Source organism: Phacochoerus africanus, chromosome 6, assembly GCF_016906955.1.
Source record: "Phacochoerus africanus isolate WHEZ1 chromosome 6, ROS_Pafr_v1, whole genome shotgun sequence".
Taxonomy (NCBI): domain Eukaryota; kingdom Metazoa; phylum Chordata; class Mammalia; order Artiodactyla; family Suidae; genus Phacochoerus; species Phacochoerus africanus.
Window position 1 is genome coordinate 30,058,657 of NC_062549.1, and position 20,058 is coordinate 30,078,714.

The window sequence follows — 20,058 nt, forward strand, 5'->3', positions numbered from 1 at the left end:
CTGTAGCTCCGATTAGATCCCTCACCTGGGAACCTCCATATGCCACGGGTGCGGCCCTCAAAAGACAAAAAGACAAAAAATATATATATATGTAAGTTTCAGCTACAGTATGTTTTAGCATGTCTGTTTGATTTTTTGTTTTGTACTATTTTGAGTTTTGATCAAGGGATCATAGACCTTTTAAAAAGTTTGCTGGAGCTATGGATCTTCTCCCCAGAATAAATGAACAACAAAATTTTTCTTACACTTAATGTGTGAGTCAGCTCACAGTAAAAAACCCTTAGGATTAGGCTAGTGTTGGACACTAAGGAAAAGTGGTTAGTTTGGCTGGGGTTGAGGATGCATAGGTGTACGTTGGAAGAGATTGAAGGGAACCAGGAGAGTCTTATGGAGAAAATTCTTAGGTATTTTTGTGAAGTATGAGGAAGTATTCATGAGGCACATATGGAAGATGGTGACAGCAGAAGCAAAGTGTTGAGATTCCATCCAGGAGGAGCAATGTGGGCAAAGACCCAGAAGTGAGAGAGAGCCTGTATCTTATATGTAGAGACTCTCTGTGCTACAGAAAATGGCTGTATTACATGATAAGGAATTTGGACTCTATCTTACACTAATTGTGGAGAAAAATAAGTACACTGATGATTTTGGTTAACAGAAGAATCTGCTTATGTATGCTGAAGCCTTATTTGCAAAACTTATAGCAACACATTGTCCAAGTACAACAAAAGAAAGTATTTCCTCTTTGCAAAAAAACCTCAGACGGTGCCTCTCAGTGGTTTTCAACGTTCTACACATCCTTTCCTCTTCCTCTGTCTTCCCCTAGGGGATGCTGAAAAGAGAGTTTCTTGCTGCTCTTTAAAGGAAATAAAAATGAGAACAAATCCACCTCCCTTGAATTTGTTTATACTGAAAAAAAAAATGACCAATTTGAATCACAAATTTTACAAGGTCTTGACTTAATTTTTGGTAACAACAACAACAACAAAAGCCCATTAACTCTCTGAGATGGCTGTTGGCCTGGTCTTCTGGGCACCAGGAGAGGTCTGGTCAGTGAGCCACTCACTTAGAACTGAATCTATCAACCACATATGATGCCAAGGGAATTGAAATAAGTTTAAGGGTCTGTTTGTATTCTTTATGGGAGTCTTAGTGCCATGTAAATCATTTTGCACTCTTTTTTATGTATTCTTAGAAAAGTAGAGGAATACTCAAAGATCTTTATTTTTATTTAGAACTAAAAACAGAGAATCACTGTAGTGTGTACTTCTGAACTTCAGGAAGTATGGTTTCATTGCCACAAATTTCATGAAAATAGTTTTGTTTTTATTTAATGTACAGAATTGAGTGTACTTTCTCAGGACTATGCAAAAGCCCTCAGACGTAACAGTGTGAGTTCGCTATTTTGTTTTTTTGAAGGAAGAATTTATCATGAATTTTGAGCAAATGCAACCTTCTTGTCTCTGAGAAACACGAAGAACTATATTTTACTGAGGTTTTGAAGCAAGAGTCACTGTTAACAGTTTGATGTTTCAGGATTTTGAGAAGACCTGGTGGTTGATAAACTCATTCTCATCAAAGTTCTACTTTATGTTAATATTTGTAAGTCAGAGAAGGCACATTAAAACTTATTGTCAAAACTTAAATAGACAAAAAATTAGTGTACAATTAAAGCATGTGTAATGAAAGTTAATGTTATATAAAACACTCAGAACAGAACCATAGAATAAATGAAACTAGATTTTCTAAAGTTTCTTATTATTTGGGCTGAGGTTTTCTGTAACTCTGAAAATGTATCTTTCTTAATCACAGTACAGATTCCCATGACCCTTGCTATCTCAAGCATTTTTCACACTTGCACATCTTCCACTAAACATGTTTAAAGATATCAAATTACATATCTACGACAGGGCATCTGAGGTTCAAGAAGCAAATATGATGTGTTATATCATATATAAATAATGGTTAGATTAACCCATTATACAAAGTCTAATGATTCTCCAGTTACTCAATTCCATTTCAGAATAAATGAACCCAATTAAGGAAACTTAGAGGAAATAGAGATGAGAATTAAAGGATAGATTGGTATGGGTGATATTTTCAGGGTTTTTTTTCCCAAGCATCAGTGGGTAAAGAAAGGAAAAAATACACATGTTGGATTTGACTAATAAAGCATCCCATTATATGTCAAGAAAAACATAGGAATCTCAAAAGATTTGAATTTGCATTTATTCAAGAACAAGCATTTGAATTAAAGTATTGTTATTCAGGAATCTGGATTCAAAATAATGTAGACCTTAAATTAGGTAGTCAGCAAAGCAACTCAGGTTTCTTGTTCTTTGTATTTAGCGTCCTACTTGTTCTCTATAAAAATAAAAGAATCTTTCAAAGGAAATGGGGCCTATTTAAGAAAGTTTGTCTTTTTCATTTTTTATTTTTTCAGCTTATTGCCTACATAATTAGCTGCAGGTCTCTCTCACTATTTTCATCACTCTGAGTATGCTTATGTATGTCTATTAATGTTATATACATTTATGCTTGTTTAATTTAGACATTGAAGTAACTATTGTTTACTGAGCTTCTGTGTAGTTTATAGGTACTGGTTAGAGAAGTTTGGTTTCTTTGTTTAATTTTTTATTAATATTCATAAGTACTCTACATGTGACAGTCTTTTCAAGGTCTTTATGTATTCATTTAATTGTCACAACAATATTAGAAGGACATTTCTGCATAGTTTATAGGTACTGGTTAGGGAAGGGAAGTTTGGTTTCTTTGTTTAATTTTTTGTTAATATTTATAAGTACTCTACATGTGACTCTGCATGTGACAGTTTTCAAGGGCTTAAAGTGTATTCATTTAATTGTCAAAACACTATTTGAAGGACATTACTATTATTAGAGCCATTTTAGAGATGAGGCAGCTGAGGATTAGAAAGGATAAAAGCTAGATTGCAAACCCAGACAGTTAAGTTCCAAACTCTGTTCTACTATGCTCTCTCTTGAGTTCTATACACACATGTATGCAAATATACATGACACAGTCCTGCTCTTTAGAAAGTAATGTTTTATATCTTTATTTTTGTGGGGAGATAAAGGAAAGAAGGAAACATTTTAGTTAATGACTTTGTCAGTTATTTTCTTCATTCATACTTTGTACCAAGCCACCTCTATCTTCTTAGTCTTTATGTCTCTCTAAGTATCTCTCAATCTATACCAAATCTTTAATTGTTGATGAGTCAAACTATATGTTATTGGATCTTTTAATCTCCTTACTCACATTCTCTTTTCTTTTGAAACTTCTTTTGCACTTTTCCTTCTACTTAGAAATTTATTTCTATGAATCTAGATCATTGTCATACAACTCTCTGTCATAGACTTATGTTCACTCATGTTTTTATAGATTCACCAACTTTGCTTCATATATTTTCCAATCATTTTCTCACATGCTCATTGACAGGCTCTTGCAAATAAATACATAATGCGCTCACCTATGGGCAGTGGAGTAACAGAATGTATCTCCAGCACATGAAAAATAGTGTTGCATGTTATGATACAGATTTAATACAGCCTCCAGATTCAACAGTAGAAAACAAACCCTCTATCCGCTAACAAATAGAATGGAACCTTTGAAACATCTTTGAAATGAATGCTCAGGTTCTGGAGGAAATTATGCTGTAGAATGGACATGTGTATAGATATAGGTCCCTTCGTAAAAGTTGATGGTCTCATTTCTCATATGGACTCTAGTATTTGCTTTAATAGATTATTCCATGAGCTATTTCTTTAGATGCCTGCTGGCAGCCACAAACTAATTCCATTCTTAATATAACAGTGTCCCAATATGATTCGAGCTGACCATTAGATCATTAATATTGGACAAATTTCAAATCAGGAAAAAAATGCTCATGGGGCTTGAATTATAAAACATAATTGTATTATTGGAGTTAAAATGTTACTACATATAAATAATCTCTTGAGATGAGAAAAACTTAAATTCTAAAAAATTTGAACTCAGTTCATAATCAACTCAATAAATGTTTATTGAATGCCTGTTATGTATATCATGTATGGAGTTTACAAAGATGGCAAAGACATGAATGCTTCTCATCAAATGCTTAGAGTCTGGCGAGGAAGAAAAAGCACATATATAAAGTAAATTACTATGATAGGCAAATGAGGTATGCCACAGGAGAAGAAATTTATCTGTGCAGTGACAATTTAGAGGAGAAAGAAGAGAGACGTCTTCCTGCAATTTTGTCTTGAAGGATGGTTGATTTTGGACTTGGAAGAAAGTGTTCAGTTCAGTAAAGTTCTGATCATTTATAAGCCCAGGATACACTTGAACAATCCTGTCTTAAAGAGAACAAAATATTTTTCTTAAAGATACTATTTTGAAAGACAATTAGAAAACATTGTTTAACTATAGATAATTTTACTATATTAGGAAAGGCTAATCTGAGGCTCAAATATTCCCTTGTTCTAAGATAAATTTAGGTTCTTGCCTTTATCTCAAGGCATCCAGCCTTAATAATTTCCACTGTAGAACTCTATATATTTAACAAAAAGGGCATTCTATGAAAATAAATAATTTCCAACTTCAAATACTAATTTTAAAAAAGAAATAAAAATTCATCTTAAATGCTTAGTATTTAAATGACTTCGTTGTCTGCATTTTCACTTGATGTTCCCAACACATTCAAATGACTGACAAATCCTCTTTATTTCTTATTTACTTTTGATCTTAGATAACCTCAAATTCCAATTGTGCTGTGAGTTTCACAGCTCTTATTATTGAGAATATCCTCCTCATCCCTCTCCAAAAGTCACTGTCTTCCACAGCCTCCAAAGCCAATCTCTTCCACTAAACTTTTTTTTTTTTGCTTTTTTTAGGGCCATGCCTGCTGCATATAGACGTTCCCAGGCTAGAGATTGAATCAGAGCTGTAGCTTCCAGCCTACACCACAGCAATGCCAGATCCGAGCCACGGCTGTGACCTACACCACAACTCATGGCAATGCCAGATCCTTAACACGCTAGAGCAAGGCCAGGCCTCAAACCCACATCCTCATGGGTCCTAGTTGGGTTTGTAACCTGCTGAGCCCCAACAGGAACTCCCACTAAGCTTTTTGAGTAACTGAGCATCTCCTGACTTTTTCCCTTTCCCTTTCCCCTACAATACTAATTATTTGCATACCTCTCAATGACCTCTTCATTACACCAAACAAATGCCTAATCTTGCTAGACGTCTATAGTAAGGCAAACATTTATTCTACGTTTAGATTGACAAGAGAAAAATTGTCTTTACTTTCAGTGAAAGATGCCATCTACATCATTTAAACTCAGTGCTAAAAGACATGCTCTGATATCATTCTTGGCTGGTGCCCACCCCTTTCAATAGGGTGCGGGCAGAGCAGGGAGGGTGGTTAAAGCAGAGACAGCCCTGCAACAACAACCAGATGACACACAACAGTATTGGGAAACTCTGTCAGATTGAGTCATTGCTACCAGGCTCTGAAAGAGAACCATGGGGGTCATTTTGCATTTTCTTCAAGTGATTATGAAAAAGACAAACTAGTTCCATATGGTGGTGGGGAGAGAGCTCAGAACCAAAATAAAAATACGCTAAGCCTGTCAGTACATAATACCTTAGAGTTCAGATATCTAAGAGTCTGTCTTCTGCTTAAAAGAGCTGAGCTCGAACTTCAATTTGTCATAAACATAGCTCCCACTGCCTTGGATAATGAAGGAAACCCCCAATCCCTAAATGCAGTGAAGATGTAAAAGTGTGAGAAATACGGCACTCTTTTAAATAGATAAAATTAGCAAGAAACTGGATGCATGGGATCGGGCTGCCTAAAATAAAATTGTAGAATCACTTACATGATACATAAGTACATTTTGAAATCTGTTTTTCCATGACAGAATTTACTGTTGTCCTGCATTCATTAAAAAATATTACTTAGTCTTTCTAGTTATCGAAATTTCTGTAAGTGAAAGAAAATAAGTATATTTTCATTAAGAATAAATAGAAAGTCATGACAAATTTTAGTGTGAATCTGTTTCATTTTCCCTCCAGATGCTAATTCAAAATATTAAAATGCTAACATTCTTTACAGCCACTGATCAGTTGGTACTCATAAATGTTTGTCCCCCTTAATTAAGAAAAATGGGTCTAAAAGGATAAATATCATGATTTTATTTTGTGGCTGCCTTCTGGGTCACATCTAATAGTGTTCTTAAGAGTTTTTGTGGTGTATTATTTTGTGGTTGATTGTTGTTGTTTTGGCGTCTTTCATATTTATGTTCCTAAGCCAAATATTTTGCTCTGGGATAGCATTTGGGTTTTATCTCCTAACACATCATCCTTCATGCAAGCCACATCTATAATGGCTGAACACAAGAAAAAAATGTCTAAGATTTTCATAGTGTTATTTTGGAGGAAGCATTTTCTCCAGTGACTTACATTTTAAATCCTTTTCTCCATAGTCAGATGCAAAAATGACTTTTGCCCTTCTGTATATTGATTTTTGTAAAGTGATGTTCCATTAGCAGATTAGAGAAAGTCATGGATAGTTAACTATATATAAATATCTTAGAAATTAACCAGAGCCACTAATGTAAAGAACCACAAAGATATTGTGTTTGAGCCTCAATTCAAATAAGTTTTCTTGGAGTCCCCGTCGTGGCTCAGTGGTTAACGAATCCGACTAGGAACCATGAGTTTGCAAGTTCGATCCCTGACCTTGCTCAGTGGGCAAGGTCATTGCTGTGAGCTCTGCTGTAGGTTGCAGACACGGCTCAGATCCCGCATTGCTATGGTTCTGTCATAGGCTGGCGGCTACAGCTCCGATTTGACCCCTAGCCTGGGAACCTCCATGTGCGCCGAGAGCAGCCCAAGAAAATGGTAAAAAAGACCAAAAAAAATTAAAAATTAAAAAAATAATAAGTTTTCTTATCTAATTAGAAAAAATTCTTGACATTTGTGAATAACAAGCCCTTAGTTTGCACCTATCAAATACTCAGCTATGGTTGTAGGCTTTGGATCAATAATGCTGTTCAATAATAAATAGCTGCTAAGGAAGATTGAGCCCCATAACTGTGCAAGAGGACCAATCCTTGACTACCTGGTTACCCCCAGAATTCTTGAGGGATTTCATAGAAGTATAGTTGTTCTCATCTGTAATTTTCTTAAAATAATGTTGAGAAAAATTATTTTAAATAAACACCATTTCTATTTCCAGTGCAAAATAATAACTCTTCCTTGGAAGAGCATAATCAGCTCCCTGGGACATGGTAAGGATATAAACATAGAGGGGATGAATACTACTGTATATAAATTAATAAGTAATATTCAGTCTTGTATGGTTCCTCAAAATATTGGTCTCTAATACTTTTTTAGTGAAATATAATTGACATATAACATATTAGTTTCAGGTATATACCATAATGACTTAATATATGCATATATGTATCTATTGCAAAAAGTCACCATAGTAAGCAATAATAAATGTAGTTAAAATTCATTACCATGTGGAGTTAATTTTTCTTGAGATAACTTTTAAGATATATTCTCCTAGCAACTTGCCTATATACAATATAGCATTATTAACTATCATACCATGGTGCACATTGCATCCCCAGAACTTAATTATTTTGTAACCAGAAGTTTGTACCTTTTAACCACCTACACACATTTTGCCCACTCCCACTTCTACTTTTAAATCATTGCAGCAAATATGTCCCAATATTTACACTTTACTATCATGGGACTGTTCCACACTCTGCTTCTTATTTTCAAGATTCCTAATCTGGGCAGGCCCTTAGGAAGATATTCTACACTTTATTCATCTTTTTCTCTTTTTTCCAAAATCATTTTAGCTGAATAATTTACCATAAGCATGTTTTTATTTTGAATTTGCTCTTGGATATCAGTTGGTTGTGCACACAGTTCAAATAGGTCATTCAATGAATGTAAGAACTAATAAGAATTAGGACGTAGATTTTCTCCTTTATTCTATCTACGTAATATATCAAGCATGTTTTCCTATCCCGAGGTCTCCAAGAAAATGAGAACAAAAACAGAATGTTTTTGTTATGTGTGCAGAAAATAAGAGATGGGAGATGTGGGGTTGATGTGGGAGAAAGTAGACAAGGGCTAGATATTCAAAGTCCTTATAAACCACAGTAGGGAATTTGGATTATATCTTTCATGTGTTGGGAGAACAACTGAGGGATTTTAACCAGAACTGAGGAATGACGCTAAGGGATATGTTTTGAATGAGCCACATGGAGAATGGATTTTAGGGGAATAGGAGGGAGCAAGGCTCAAGTCATTGAAACCAATTATAAGACCTTTAAAAAATAATTCAGAGAAGAGCTGCAAACACTAGAAAACTTCTAGTCTTGATTAAGTGGATCTAGAAAAATATCTCCTTCTACTCACAAATTCTAACATATATCATTAATGAGGCCCATAGAGATGAAGGTTAGGACAAAACATTGTAAATGTTTATTCTACAAGTTTTTCTAACCGTGACATATAGACTTGCATACATATTTAGAGATATGTGAAGGCACCCTTAAACTTGTGCCACTTGATAATATAGTCATACTATAGCTTCTAAATGATGTCGAAGAAAAATATGTAATGGCATGCAAACAGTCATAAAATCATATATGAAAAATTTATTTAAAAACGTGAAGTTTTGTTTTCATTTGTGTTTACACATCGTAAACTTTTAAAATATACAAAACTGACATAAGCTGTTATTTCTAGAGTGGTCGATAAGATGAGCCTGTGGGCAAAAACTTTATTCATATTATTTAAAATTTTTATAGAGTATGCTCAGGTATTACATATATACTTAAATGTAAATAATATTTTCTACTTGGAGAGAACAAAAAAGAAGGAAAAGACTAAATTATGCAAATCATGATGTCAGGAGTAGTTATATTTGAAGATGAGAGTTGGATTATTTTTTATTTTCTTCTTTTTGCTTTTCTCTACTTCCTGAATTTATAATTGTGCATTGCTGCACAATTATAGTAAGGGAAGGTTTTTGATGAATACCACATTTGAGGTTAAACAGTTGAGATTTTGAACTTAATCTTAGGGATACTACCAGAATGCAGGCCCTTGAGGGCATGGTTTTCTATTTCATTTGCTGGTATATCTGAAGTACTGAGAACAACTTCTGATATATAGTATGAGGTCAACAAATATTTGTTCAGAGTACATAATGATTATTAAGAGTTTGGATTTTAAAGTCAACCATAGCTAAATTCCAGCTTACTTAGTCTCTCTGAGCTTTGTTATGCAAAATTGGGATACTGATACATGAATCAACACAAAGAAACCATTGTAAACTATGAGGCTTAAGTTATAACCCTCATATAAAAGTATAAACTATATTCAGTACATAGCACTCACTCAGTATTCAACTCAGCATTAGTATTAAATTACCTGCAAAAGACAGTGTAGAAAATCATCGTGTCCTAGAAATTCTGTCCCCATTAGTGAGCTTAAAGCTACTGCAGAGAAAATGGTATTGACTTACCCTAAGTCAGTTGGAGCAAAGTCATTACAGATTATAGAGAACCCAAGAATCAGAGTTGGAATTAGCATCACTCATCCAAAAATGCCTGTGGGCTAAACTTACCCACTCCCAGTGGAGAAGGTGGTTCCAGGCTAGTAGAGTCACAGCTACTTAATTTTGAAATCATATATCTTTCTTCCCAAACTCTGGTGCTGTGTTCACCAAACAAGCAAGATTATGATTTAGCTTTCTGTGTGAAATCCCCTCTAAGGAGATCCTGAGACTGGGGCCCCTGTTTTGATTCTAAATGTTTACCTAAGTTATGTAAGTCCCCCCCTTAGTTTTGTTAGTGTGTTTCTGTCTCTGAGAGGCTGAGAAAATAATCAAGTTAAAACTTCGGGCCATTTCTAGAAGGTGATGAATTCACCCATGTAACATGTCCTAGGGCTCCCCTTGGTAACCTCTCACCTTATCCTAGTGAAACCCTCCTCCATATGGGCTGCTTGCAATGTAAAATGTGAATTTGCAGTTAAAAATTCTACAATTTTGCATCATCAGTGACTTTTAGCCCGATTCTCAGATTTTTAAAATATAAACTTGTATGTGATAATCATTAGAAGCTTCCTTCAGCCTCTGTTAACTATAAGTTCTATTAATTATTGAAACCAACAGAACTTAAATATGATATAATTATATGTTTTGCTCTGGCTAAAAAAAATCTTTGCAGAATGTTTGAAAAATATTTTGACATAGTCATACAACAGTACTGTTATTTGCTAAAAAACATTATCAACCTTACATAATAATAATGGGATATATGCATATACTTCGGTGCAAACACAAGTCAAATATGTATATATGGGAAAAATATATGTGTGTGTATCTATCCAAATATTAATTGATCTTTATTGTTTTTGTTTAATAATTAGAATTTTGTTCAAAGCTGGCCTAGGTTCTGGTAATGTCTCAATCAAAGAGATTTAATCACCCATTATCCATAGTGTGGATGAATAGGATTTATGAATGTGACTCTGGCACAGAAGTGACACACATGGATTTGAAGGAAATATTGCTAGATGATTTTGATGAATGAGAACAGAGGAGTATTAGATAGAGTAAGAGAGAGGGGTAGGTCTCAACCACAGATCTTGAATATCAAACTGAAGCTACTGACAACAGCTTAGTTATTTTGAGACATGAAGTACCTGAGCAAGTTTGCATTTGTTCAAAGTACCCAGTTGGATATGAAAGCAGCATGCAGGATCCACAGGAAGTGAAGAGATGTCAGGGAACTATATTAGGCAAATATTATGAATTGTTCACTAATTTTTTAATTCTAGATCAATATTCTTCCAAATTTTCTCCTTGGAAAGTATGCAGAGTGATGTGAGATGCTAGTTGAAAACAAATTACTCAGCCTAGTGAGTAAGTCTTTCACAAATGACCAGATGATTTGATACACGTTCAACGCCTGGAGAGCCCCTGATCTAGATCAATGTAAATTTATATAAAAAATGTTTCTAAAGAGTAAGGGAAGGTTTTTGATGAATGCCACATTTGAGGTTAAACAGTTGGGATTTTGAACTTAGTCTTAGGGATACTACCAGAATGCAGGCCCTTGAGGGCATGGTTTTCTATTTTGTTTGCTGGTATATCTTAAGTACTGAGAACAACTTCTGATATATAGTATGAGGTCAACAAATATTTGTTCAGAGTACATAATGATTATTAAGAGTTTGGATTTTAAAGTCAGCCATAGCTGAATTCCAGCTTACTTAGTCTCTCTGAGCTTTGTTATGCAATATTGGGATATTGATACATGAATCAAGATTTAACATAAATCTTGGCATAGAATAAGTCCTCTGTTTAACACACCATCAATATTCAACATTTTTATTATAGTTGATTTACAATGTTCTGTCAGTTTCTGCTCTACAGCAAGGTCACCCAGTCATACATCTATACACATTCTATTTCTCACATTATCCTCCAGCATGTTCCATCACAAGTGACTAGATATAGTTCCCTGTGCTGTACAACAGACTCTCATTGCTTTTCCAATCCAAATGCAATAGTTTGCATCTACTAACCCCAAACTCTAAGTCCATTCCATTTCCTCCCCTTCCACCTTGGCAACCAAAAGTCTATTCTCCAACTCTATGAGTTTGTTTCTCTTCTGTAGATACATTCATTTGTGCCACATTTTAGATTCCAGATAAGTGAGATCACATGGTATTTGTCTTTCTGACTTACTTCATTAGTATGATAGTCTCTAGTTCCATCCATGTTGCTTCAAATGGCACTGTTTTGTTCTTTTTATGGCTGAGTAGTATTCCATTATGTATATATATCATATCTTCTTGATCCATTCATCTGTCGATGGACATTTAGGTTGTTTCCATGTCTTGGCTATTGTGAACACAGCAATGCATGTATAATTTTCAATGAAAATTTTGTCTGGATATATGTTGAGGAGTGGGATTGCAGGATCACATGGTAGTTATATATGTAGTTTTCTGAGGTACCTTCATACTGTTTTCCATAGTGGTTATACCAATTGACATTCCCACCAACAGTGAAGGAGGGTACCCTTTCTCTACAGCCTCTCCGGCATTTGTTATCTGTTGACTTGTTAATAATGGCCATTCTGACCAGTGTGAGGTGGTACCTCATTATAGTTTTGATTTTCATTTCACTAATAATGAGTGATGTTGAGCATTTTTTCATGTGTCTGTTGGTCTTCTGTATACCTTCTTTGGAGAAATGTCTTTTCAGATCTTCTGCCCATTTTTTAATTGGGTTGGTTGTTTTTTTTTTTTTTGCTGTTGAGTTGTATTAATTGTTTGAATATTTTAGAGATTAAACCCTGTCAATTGGATCATTTGAAACTATTTTCTCCCATTCCATATGTTGTCTTTTTCTTTTTTCTTTTTTTTTAATGCTTTCCTTTGCTGTGCAAAACCTGTAAGTTTGAATAGGTCCCATTGCTTTCTTTTGAAGCCTTGGGAGTCTGACCTAAGAAAACATTTGTATGGTTGATGTCAGTGAATGTTTTGCCTATGTTCTCTGCTAGGAGTTTTATGGTGTCTTATCTTATGTTTACGTCTTTAAGCCTTTTTGAGTTTATTTTTGTGCATGGTGTGAGGGTGTGTCTAGTTTCGTTGATTTACATGCAGCTGTCCAGGTTTCTCAGAACCACTTGTTGAAGAGAATATTTCCCATTTTATATTCTTACCTCCTTTGCTAAAGATTAATTGACCATAGGTGTCTGGGTTTATTTCTGGACTCTATTCTGTTCCATTGGTCTGTATGTCTCTTTTTGTACCAGTACCACACTGTCTTGATTACTGTAGATTTGTAATATTGTCTGAGTTCTGGGACAGGTATGCCTCCTGCTTGTTCCCCTGTCCCCCACTGCCTCAGGATTGCCCTGGTAATTCTGGGTCTTTCATGGTTCCATATAAATTTTTGGATTGTTTTTTCTAGTGCTGTGAAAAATGTCATAGGTAATTTGATAGGGATTTCATTGAATTTCTAGACTGCCTTGGGTAGTATGTCCATTTTAACAGTATTAATTCTTCCAATCCAGGAGCATGGAATATCTTTCCATTTCTCTGAATCCTCTTTATTTCATCAATTAATGTTTTATAGTTCTCAGCATATAAGTCTTTCACCCCCTTAGTCAGTTTTATTCTTAGGTATTTGATTTTTGGGGGTGTGATTTTAAAAGTATTGTATTTTTATATTCCTTTTCCAATATTTCATTGTCAGTATACAGAAATGCAACTGATTTCTGAATGTTAATCTTGTATCCTGCTATTTTGCTGAATTTGTTCATCAGTTCAAGAGTTTTTGTGTGGAGCTTTTAGGAGTTTCTATATATAGTGTCATATCATCTGCATAGAGTGACAGTTTTACCTCTTCTCTTCCAATTTGGGTATTTTTATTTGATTGCCATAGCTAGGACTTCCAATACTATGTTGAATAAAAGTGGTGAGAGTGGGCGTACTTGTCATGTTTCAGAATTTAACAGGAAGGTTTTCAGCTTTTCTCCATTGAGTTTGATATTGGCTGTGGGTTTGTCATAAATGGATTTGATTATGTTATATTCCCTCTATACCCACTTTGGTAAGAGTTTTTATCATGAATGGATGTTGGATTTTTTTCAAGTGCTTTTTCTGCAACTATTGAAATGATCATGTGTTTTTTGGCTTTTCTTTTGTTAATGTGGTGTATGATGTTAATTGATTTGCATAGGTCGAACCATCCTTGTGAACCTGGAATGAATCCCACTTGGTTGTGCTGTATGATCTTTTTTATATGTTGATGGAATCAATTGGCTAAAATTTTGTTGGGAATTTTTGCATCAATAGTCATCAAAGATAATGGCTTATAGCTTTCTTTTTTGGTGGTATCTTTGTCTGGTTTTGGTATAGGGTGGTTGTGACTTCATAGAATGTCTTTGGGAGTATTCCTTCTTCTTCAACCTTTTGGAAAGTTTAAGGAGGATGGGTATAAGTTCTTTGTATGTTTGATAGAATTCTCCTGTGAAGCCATCTGGTCCTGGACTTTTGTTTATAGGCAGTGTTTTTTTTATTACATACGCAATTTCATGTCTAGTGATCAGCCTGTTCAATTGATCTGTTTCTTCTTGCTTCAGTGTTGGTGGGCTGTATGTCTCTACAAATTTGTCCATTTCTTCTAAGTTGTCAAATTTGTTGTCATACAATTGTTTATAGTATTCTATTATAGTATTTTGTATTTTTTACACTATCTGTTGATAGTTATCCTTTTTCCTTTCTTATTTTGTTTGAGTTCTTTCTCTCCTCTTCTTGGTGAGCCTAGCCAAAGTTTTGTCAATTTTGTTTACCCTTTTAAAGAACCAGCTCTTGGTTTTATTGATTTTTTTTCTCTTGCTTTTTGAATCTTTATTTCATTGATTTCCTCTCTGATCTTTATGATTTTCTTCCTTCTGCTGACTTTTGGTTTTGTTTGTTCTTATTTTTCTTTCTTTTTTTTTGCCTTTTCTAGGGCCTCTTCCTGTGGCATATGGAGGTTCCCAGGCTAGGGGTCAAATCGGAACTTAGCCATTGGCCTACACCAGAGCCACAGCAATGTGGGACCCAAGCTGCATCTGCAGCCTACACCGCAGCTCACAGCAACGCCAGATCCTTGACCCACTGAGCAAGGCCAGGGATTGAACCCGCAACATCATGGTTCCTAGTTGGATTTGTTAACCACTGTGCCATGATGGGAACTCCTGTTCTTATTTTTCTAATCCTTTTAGGTGGTAGTTTAAATTGTTTGGCAAAAGCAGTTATTGCTGTGAACTTAGCTCTAAGCTCTGCTTTTGTGGCATCCCATGTATTTGGAATGGTTGTGCTTTCATTGTCATATGTCTTAAGGTATTTTTTTATTTCCCTTTTGATTTCCTCATTGACCTACTGGTTTTTTAGTAGCATGTTGTTTAGTCTTCATGTAGTCAGTTTTTTCCTCATTTCTTTTCCTGTGGTTGATTTCTAATTTCATGCTATCGTGGACAGAGAAGATGCTTGAAATACTTTCTATACTCTTAACTTTGTTGAGGTAACTTTTGTGCCCCAGCATGTGGTCAATCCATGAGAATGTTCCATGTGCATGTGTTAGAAAGAAAATATTTTCTGGAATGTATATTCCAAGTGCGTGTGTGTGAAAGAATGTATATTCTGATTTTTAGGATGTAGTGTCCTGAAAATGTCAAAGAAATCTAACTTTTCTATTGTGTCATTTAGGATCTCTGTTGCCTGATTGATTTTCAGTCTAGAGGATCTGTGCATTTATATGAGAGGGGTGTTAAAGTATCCTACTATTATTGAATTCCCATCAGTTTTGCTTTTATGGTTTTTTTGTTTGTTTGTTTTGTCTTTTCCAGGGCCGCACTCGTGGCATATGGAGGTTCCATGCTAGGGGTCTAATTGGAGCTCTAGCTGCCAGCCTATACTAGAGCCACGCCAATGTGGGATCTGAGCCATGTCTGCAACCTACACCACAGCTCACAGCAACACCAGATCCTTAACCCACTGAGTGAGGCCAGGGATCAAACCCACAATCTCATGGTTCCTAGTCGGATTCATTAACCACTGAGCCACGACGCGATCTCCAGTTTCTCTTTTATGTCTGTTAGTACTTGTTGTATGCATCTGGGTGCTCCTATATTAGGGGCATATATGTTGACGATTGTAATACCCTCTTCTTGATTGGATCCTTTTATCGTTAAATAGTGTCCTTCTTTGTCTTTCTTTATGGCCTTCATTTTAAAGTCTGTTTTGTCTGATATGAATATTGCAACTCCCTCATTGCTGTCTTTTTCATTCACATGAAATATCCTTTTCTGTCCCCTCAATTTTAATATAATGTGTCCTTTGACCTAAAGTGAGACTCTTGTAGACAGCATATTGTAGGCTCATGTTTTTTTATCCAATCTGCCACTCTATAACTTTTGATTGGAGCATTCAGTCCATTAATGTTTAAGGGAATTATTGATAAATATATATTTACTGCTATTTTAAACCTTCTTTTCCTGTTGATTCTATGTTTCTCCTTTGTTCCTTCCTTTTTTGGTTGGATGATTTCCTTTTTTCTTTTTATGCTTGTGCCCTCTTCTTTTTAGTTTTTGTGAATGTAATCTTTGTTTTCAATTTTGGTTGCCCTGTTTTTCAATTATGTTAACCTCTTCCTATGTCTGCTTGCTTTAGCTTGATAGTCATATAGGCTGGAACACATGGTTAAAAAAGAAAATCTATATTTACTTACTTTCCTTTCCCACATTTTATGATTTTGAAGTCCTTTTTTAACATCTTCATGTTTATCCTTTTGCTGTTCCTTGTGTTTACTGTCACTTTTACGATAGATTTTTTTTTTCCTTTTAGATCTATAACCTAGCTTGTTTGAGTGATTACTTTCCAATTGTGTTTTTCTCCATCCTATTTCTTTCTTTTTTATTTAGAGGAGCACTTTCAGTATTTCTTTTAGAATTGGTTTAGTATTGCTGTGCTCTTTCAGTTTTTCTTTGTTGGAGAAATTCTTTACTTGTCCTATTTTAAATGATATTCTTGCTGGGTAGAGTACTCTAGTCTGCGAATTTTTTCCTTTTAGAACTTTGAATATATCTTGCCACTCTCTACTGGCCTATAGTGTTTTTGTAGAGAAATCAACTGATAGCCTTATGGGGGGGTTCATTTATAACTAACTCTTTGTCTTTCTCTTGCTGCCTTTAGAATCCTCTTTTTATCTTTAACTTTTGCCATTTTTCTTATAACATGTTTTGGTGTGGGTCTGTTTCAGTTCAACTTGTTTGGGGCCCTCTGTGCTTCTTATATCTTGATATCTGTTTCCTTTAGATTTGGAATGTTTTCAGCCATAATGTCTTCAAATATATTTTCAATCCCCTTTCTTTTTCTTCTCCTTCTGGAATCCCTATCATGCATAGATTGGCCTGCTTTGTATTATCTCAGAGGGTCTCTTATATTTCTTTCATGTTTTTTTCACTTGATTTTTCTGTCTGCTGTCCTGATTGGGTGATTTCCATTATTCTATCTTCCAAGTCACAGATTCATTCCTCTGCATTATTCATTTTGCTCTTCAGTGCCTTTAACTTGGCTTGTGTCTCTGCAAATGAATTTTCTGATTTTTCTTGGTTCCTCCTTATAGTTTTTATTTCCTTGCTAAAGTAGTCTGAATAACTGTTCATATCTGATCTTAATTCCTTTATAGTTCCTCTTAATTCCTTCATTATTTTCACTATCTCCTTTTTGAACTTAGTGTCTGTTAGACTGCAGAGGTTTGTTTTATTTTTTTGTCCTTCAGGTGAATTCTCCTGTTCTTTTAACTGGGCATGGTTCCTGAGCTTCTTCATTTTGCTTCTGTTTTTCTGATTCTTTGAGTGTATGGAAAACAGCTACTGTAGTCTTGGAGGGCTGTTTATATGCAAGAGTGCCCCTGGGTAGTACTGAGGGCTTACTATTTATTTTTAGGGTGATGCACATGCTTCCAGGGAGATGGAGGCAGTGATCAGGGCTAGTAGTCAGTGCCTGGTTGCTGAGCCTTAACAGTGTCAAGGACCCACAGGAAGTTGGTGCAGGCTTCTCCTAGTTTCGGGGCCCTGCAAAGTTACATTGTTCTTGTGGGCAGTACCCAGACTGTTTGGCAGTGGCAGAAGGAGGGTGTGTGCATTCCCAGGGGAGTTAGAGCAACAACAGGTTTGCTCAGTTCTAGTGCCCTCCTCTGTGCCAACCTCTCAGGTGACTCAGGCCGCAGATGCTGCCTGTTCGTGGACCCCTATTGGTGTCAGGCCACCCCCACCTCTGTGTCTGAGATGACTGCTGTGGTTTTCCCTTGCCACCTGTAGACCACACAAGAGGTACCATGTCATGTTTAGCCCCCTACTGCCCTCAGCCTACACAAGAGGTGCCTGGCCCCCTGTAGCCCACACAAGAGGTGCTCCATACCCCATAGCCTGCACAAGTGGTGCCTCACCACTCATAGCCTGTACCAGAGGTGCCTTGCCCTCTGAGAGTCTGTGCACAAGGAAAAGTAGTCCTATGGTGGTCTGCCCCTCCTCCTCTTACCCTCCCCAACAGTAGTGCCTTTTTTCTCCACTTGGGCCCAGACCTCCTGGGTTCCTTCAGCTGTGGCTTTCCATTCCTCAGCTTATGGCATACCACTCCCTGGCCCCTCAGGCTATCTCCACACAGCTAACTCTAGTCCTCTCCTAGGAGCCTGAATCTCAGCACCAGGCCCCCACCCAAGCATCTCAGGCTGTGGTGTACAGGAGCAGTATTATTGATGGTCTTTGCAGCTCTCTCTCTCTGCTTTACCCTCCTCAGCCTAGCTGCTGTGCTTTTCTCTGAGACTCTGAGGTCCCTCCATCTCAGTCGATCTCCCTGTCAGTTAGGTGTAAGAACCCAGGATGTGGGTTCCTTTCCTCTTTAACAGCTCCCTCTCAGGAAAGCTAGTCCCATCCTGATTCCTCTTCTCTCTCTCTCTCTCTCTCTCTCTCTCTCTCTCTCTTTTTTTTTTTTTTTGCCTTTGTTCTACTCAGTTATGTGAGGGTTTTCCTGCCCTTTTTGGAGATTTAAGTTCTTTTGCCAGTGTTCAGTAGATATTCTGTGTGAATCGTTCTACATGTAGGTTTTTTTTATGTGTTTGTGAGAGAAGATGAGTGCCATCTCTTACTCCTTCAACGTCTTTATCCCTCCAGTATTCAATACTAACACAGTGATTTGCTATAGTGACATGCTACAAGGTGTTTTTTATTTAGAAATAATACTTGCCGCAGTAAAATCAACTCATTTTCCTTTTGTGGATCCTCCATTATCAGAAGACCATATGAGTTTGAGGATGTATAGTAAAATAAACATCAGGCACACAGCCATAGAGAATTTTATCTATCTATAAATTGGAGTCTTTCCTGGAGTTCCCGTTGTGGCTCAGTGGTTAATGAATCCAACTAGGAGTCATGAGGTTGCAGGTTCAATCCCTGGCCTTGCTCAGTGGGTTAAGGATCCAGCATTGCCGTGAGCTGTGGTGTAGGTTGTAGACGTGGCTCAGATCCTGCATTGCTGTGGCTCTGGTGTAGGTCAGCAGCTACAGCTCCTATTTGACCCCTAGCCTGGGAACCTCCGTATGCCATGGGAGTGGCCCAAGAAATGGCAAAGAGACAAAAAAAAAAAAATTGTAGTCTTTCCTTCCTTCCTCTCTTCCCTCCTTCCTTCCTTCTTATATTCCTTCCTCCCTTCCCCCTTCCTTCCTTCCTTTCTCTTTCCCTCCCCCTTCCCCTTTCTTTTGGTTCAAGGACCTTGGGTCTTAGAGCAATTTGTTGGAACAGTTGAGTTCAGAGAAGGGAGAAAACGATGAATAAAGATAAAAAACCAGTCTTCTGGGTTCTGTTATTCTGTTGACTGGCTTAACTTTTTTTTTTTTTTTTTTTAAACTTCAGGTTGTATTTAAAGGGTCACAGTGGGACAGCAGGAAAACAGAGCAGCCTGATCTTACATGGTGCTGATTTCAGCACTAAAGATGCTGATAATGACAACTGCATGTGCAAATGTGCCCTCATGCTAACAGGAGGTAAGTCCTTCAGGGCCATTCTCCAAGTTATGTTTCATTGGTTTGAGGCTTGAGGTTTCTTATCTATGAGAAAGGACTCTGATCTTCTGGTCGGGAAACTTAAGAGCAAGTCCTTAGAGATCATTTTGTTCTGCCCACTAATTTACCATATGTTCTTGTGCAAGACATTGCTAGCATACTTAGAAGTTTGCCTTCTCCCCCAAATCTGTGGTGGGGGTGTGCTAAGCTTGGTTTTGAATACATTTTTAAACTTCTTAAAGTCCCAGTTGTTCTACTTTGTAAATACTCATTATGATACACATAGTGAAATGAACAACAATTTAAGAATTCAGCATACAGACAAAAACAAAACAAAACAAAAAAATTTCTTACAAAATATTTTACAACTGTATAATAGAGTTCATTGACCATTCTATTGA

General features: G+C 36.3%; 1 protein-coding gene across 2 annotated transcripts in view; it reads left to right on the top strand.

Moving 5' to 3' along the window:
* The window catches only part of ANGPT1 (angiopoietin 1), a 289,488-nt gene that overhangs the window by 248,995 nt on the left and 20,435 nt on the right, over nt 1-20,058 (top strand). For both annotated transcript variants that reach the window (XM_047783418.1, XM_047783419.1), the window contains exon 8: nt 19,509-19,639. In XM_047783418.1, the coding sequence (XP_047639374.1) occupies nt 19,509-19,639 (131 nt within the window). The remainder of the gene's footprint in view (nt 1-19,508; nt 19,640-20,058) is intronic.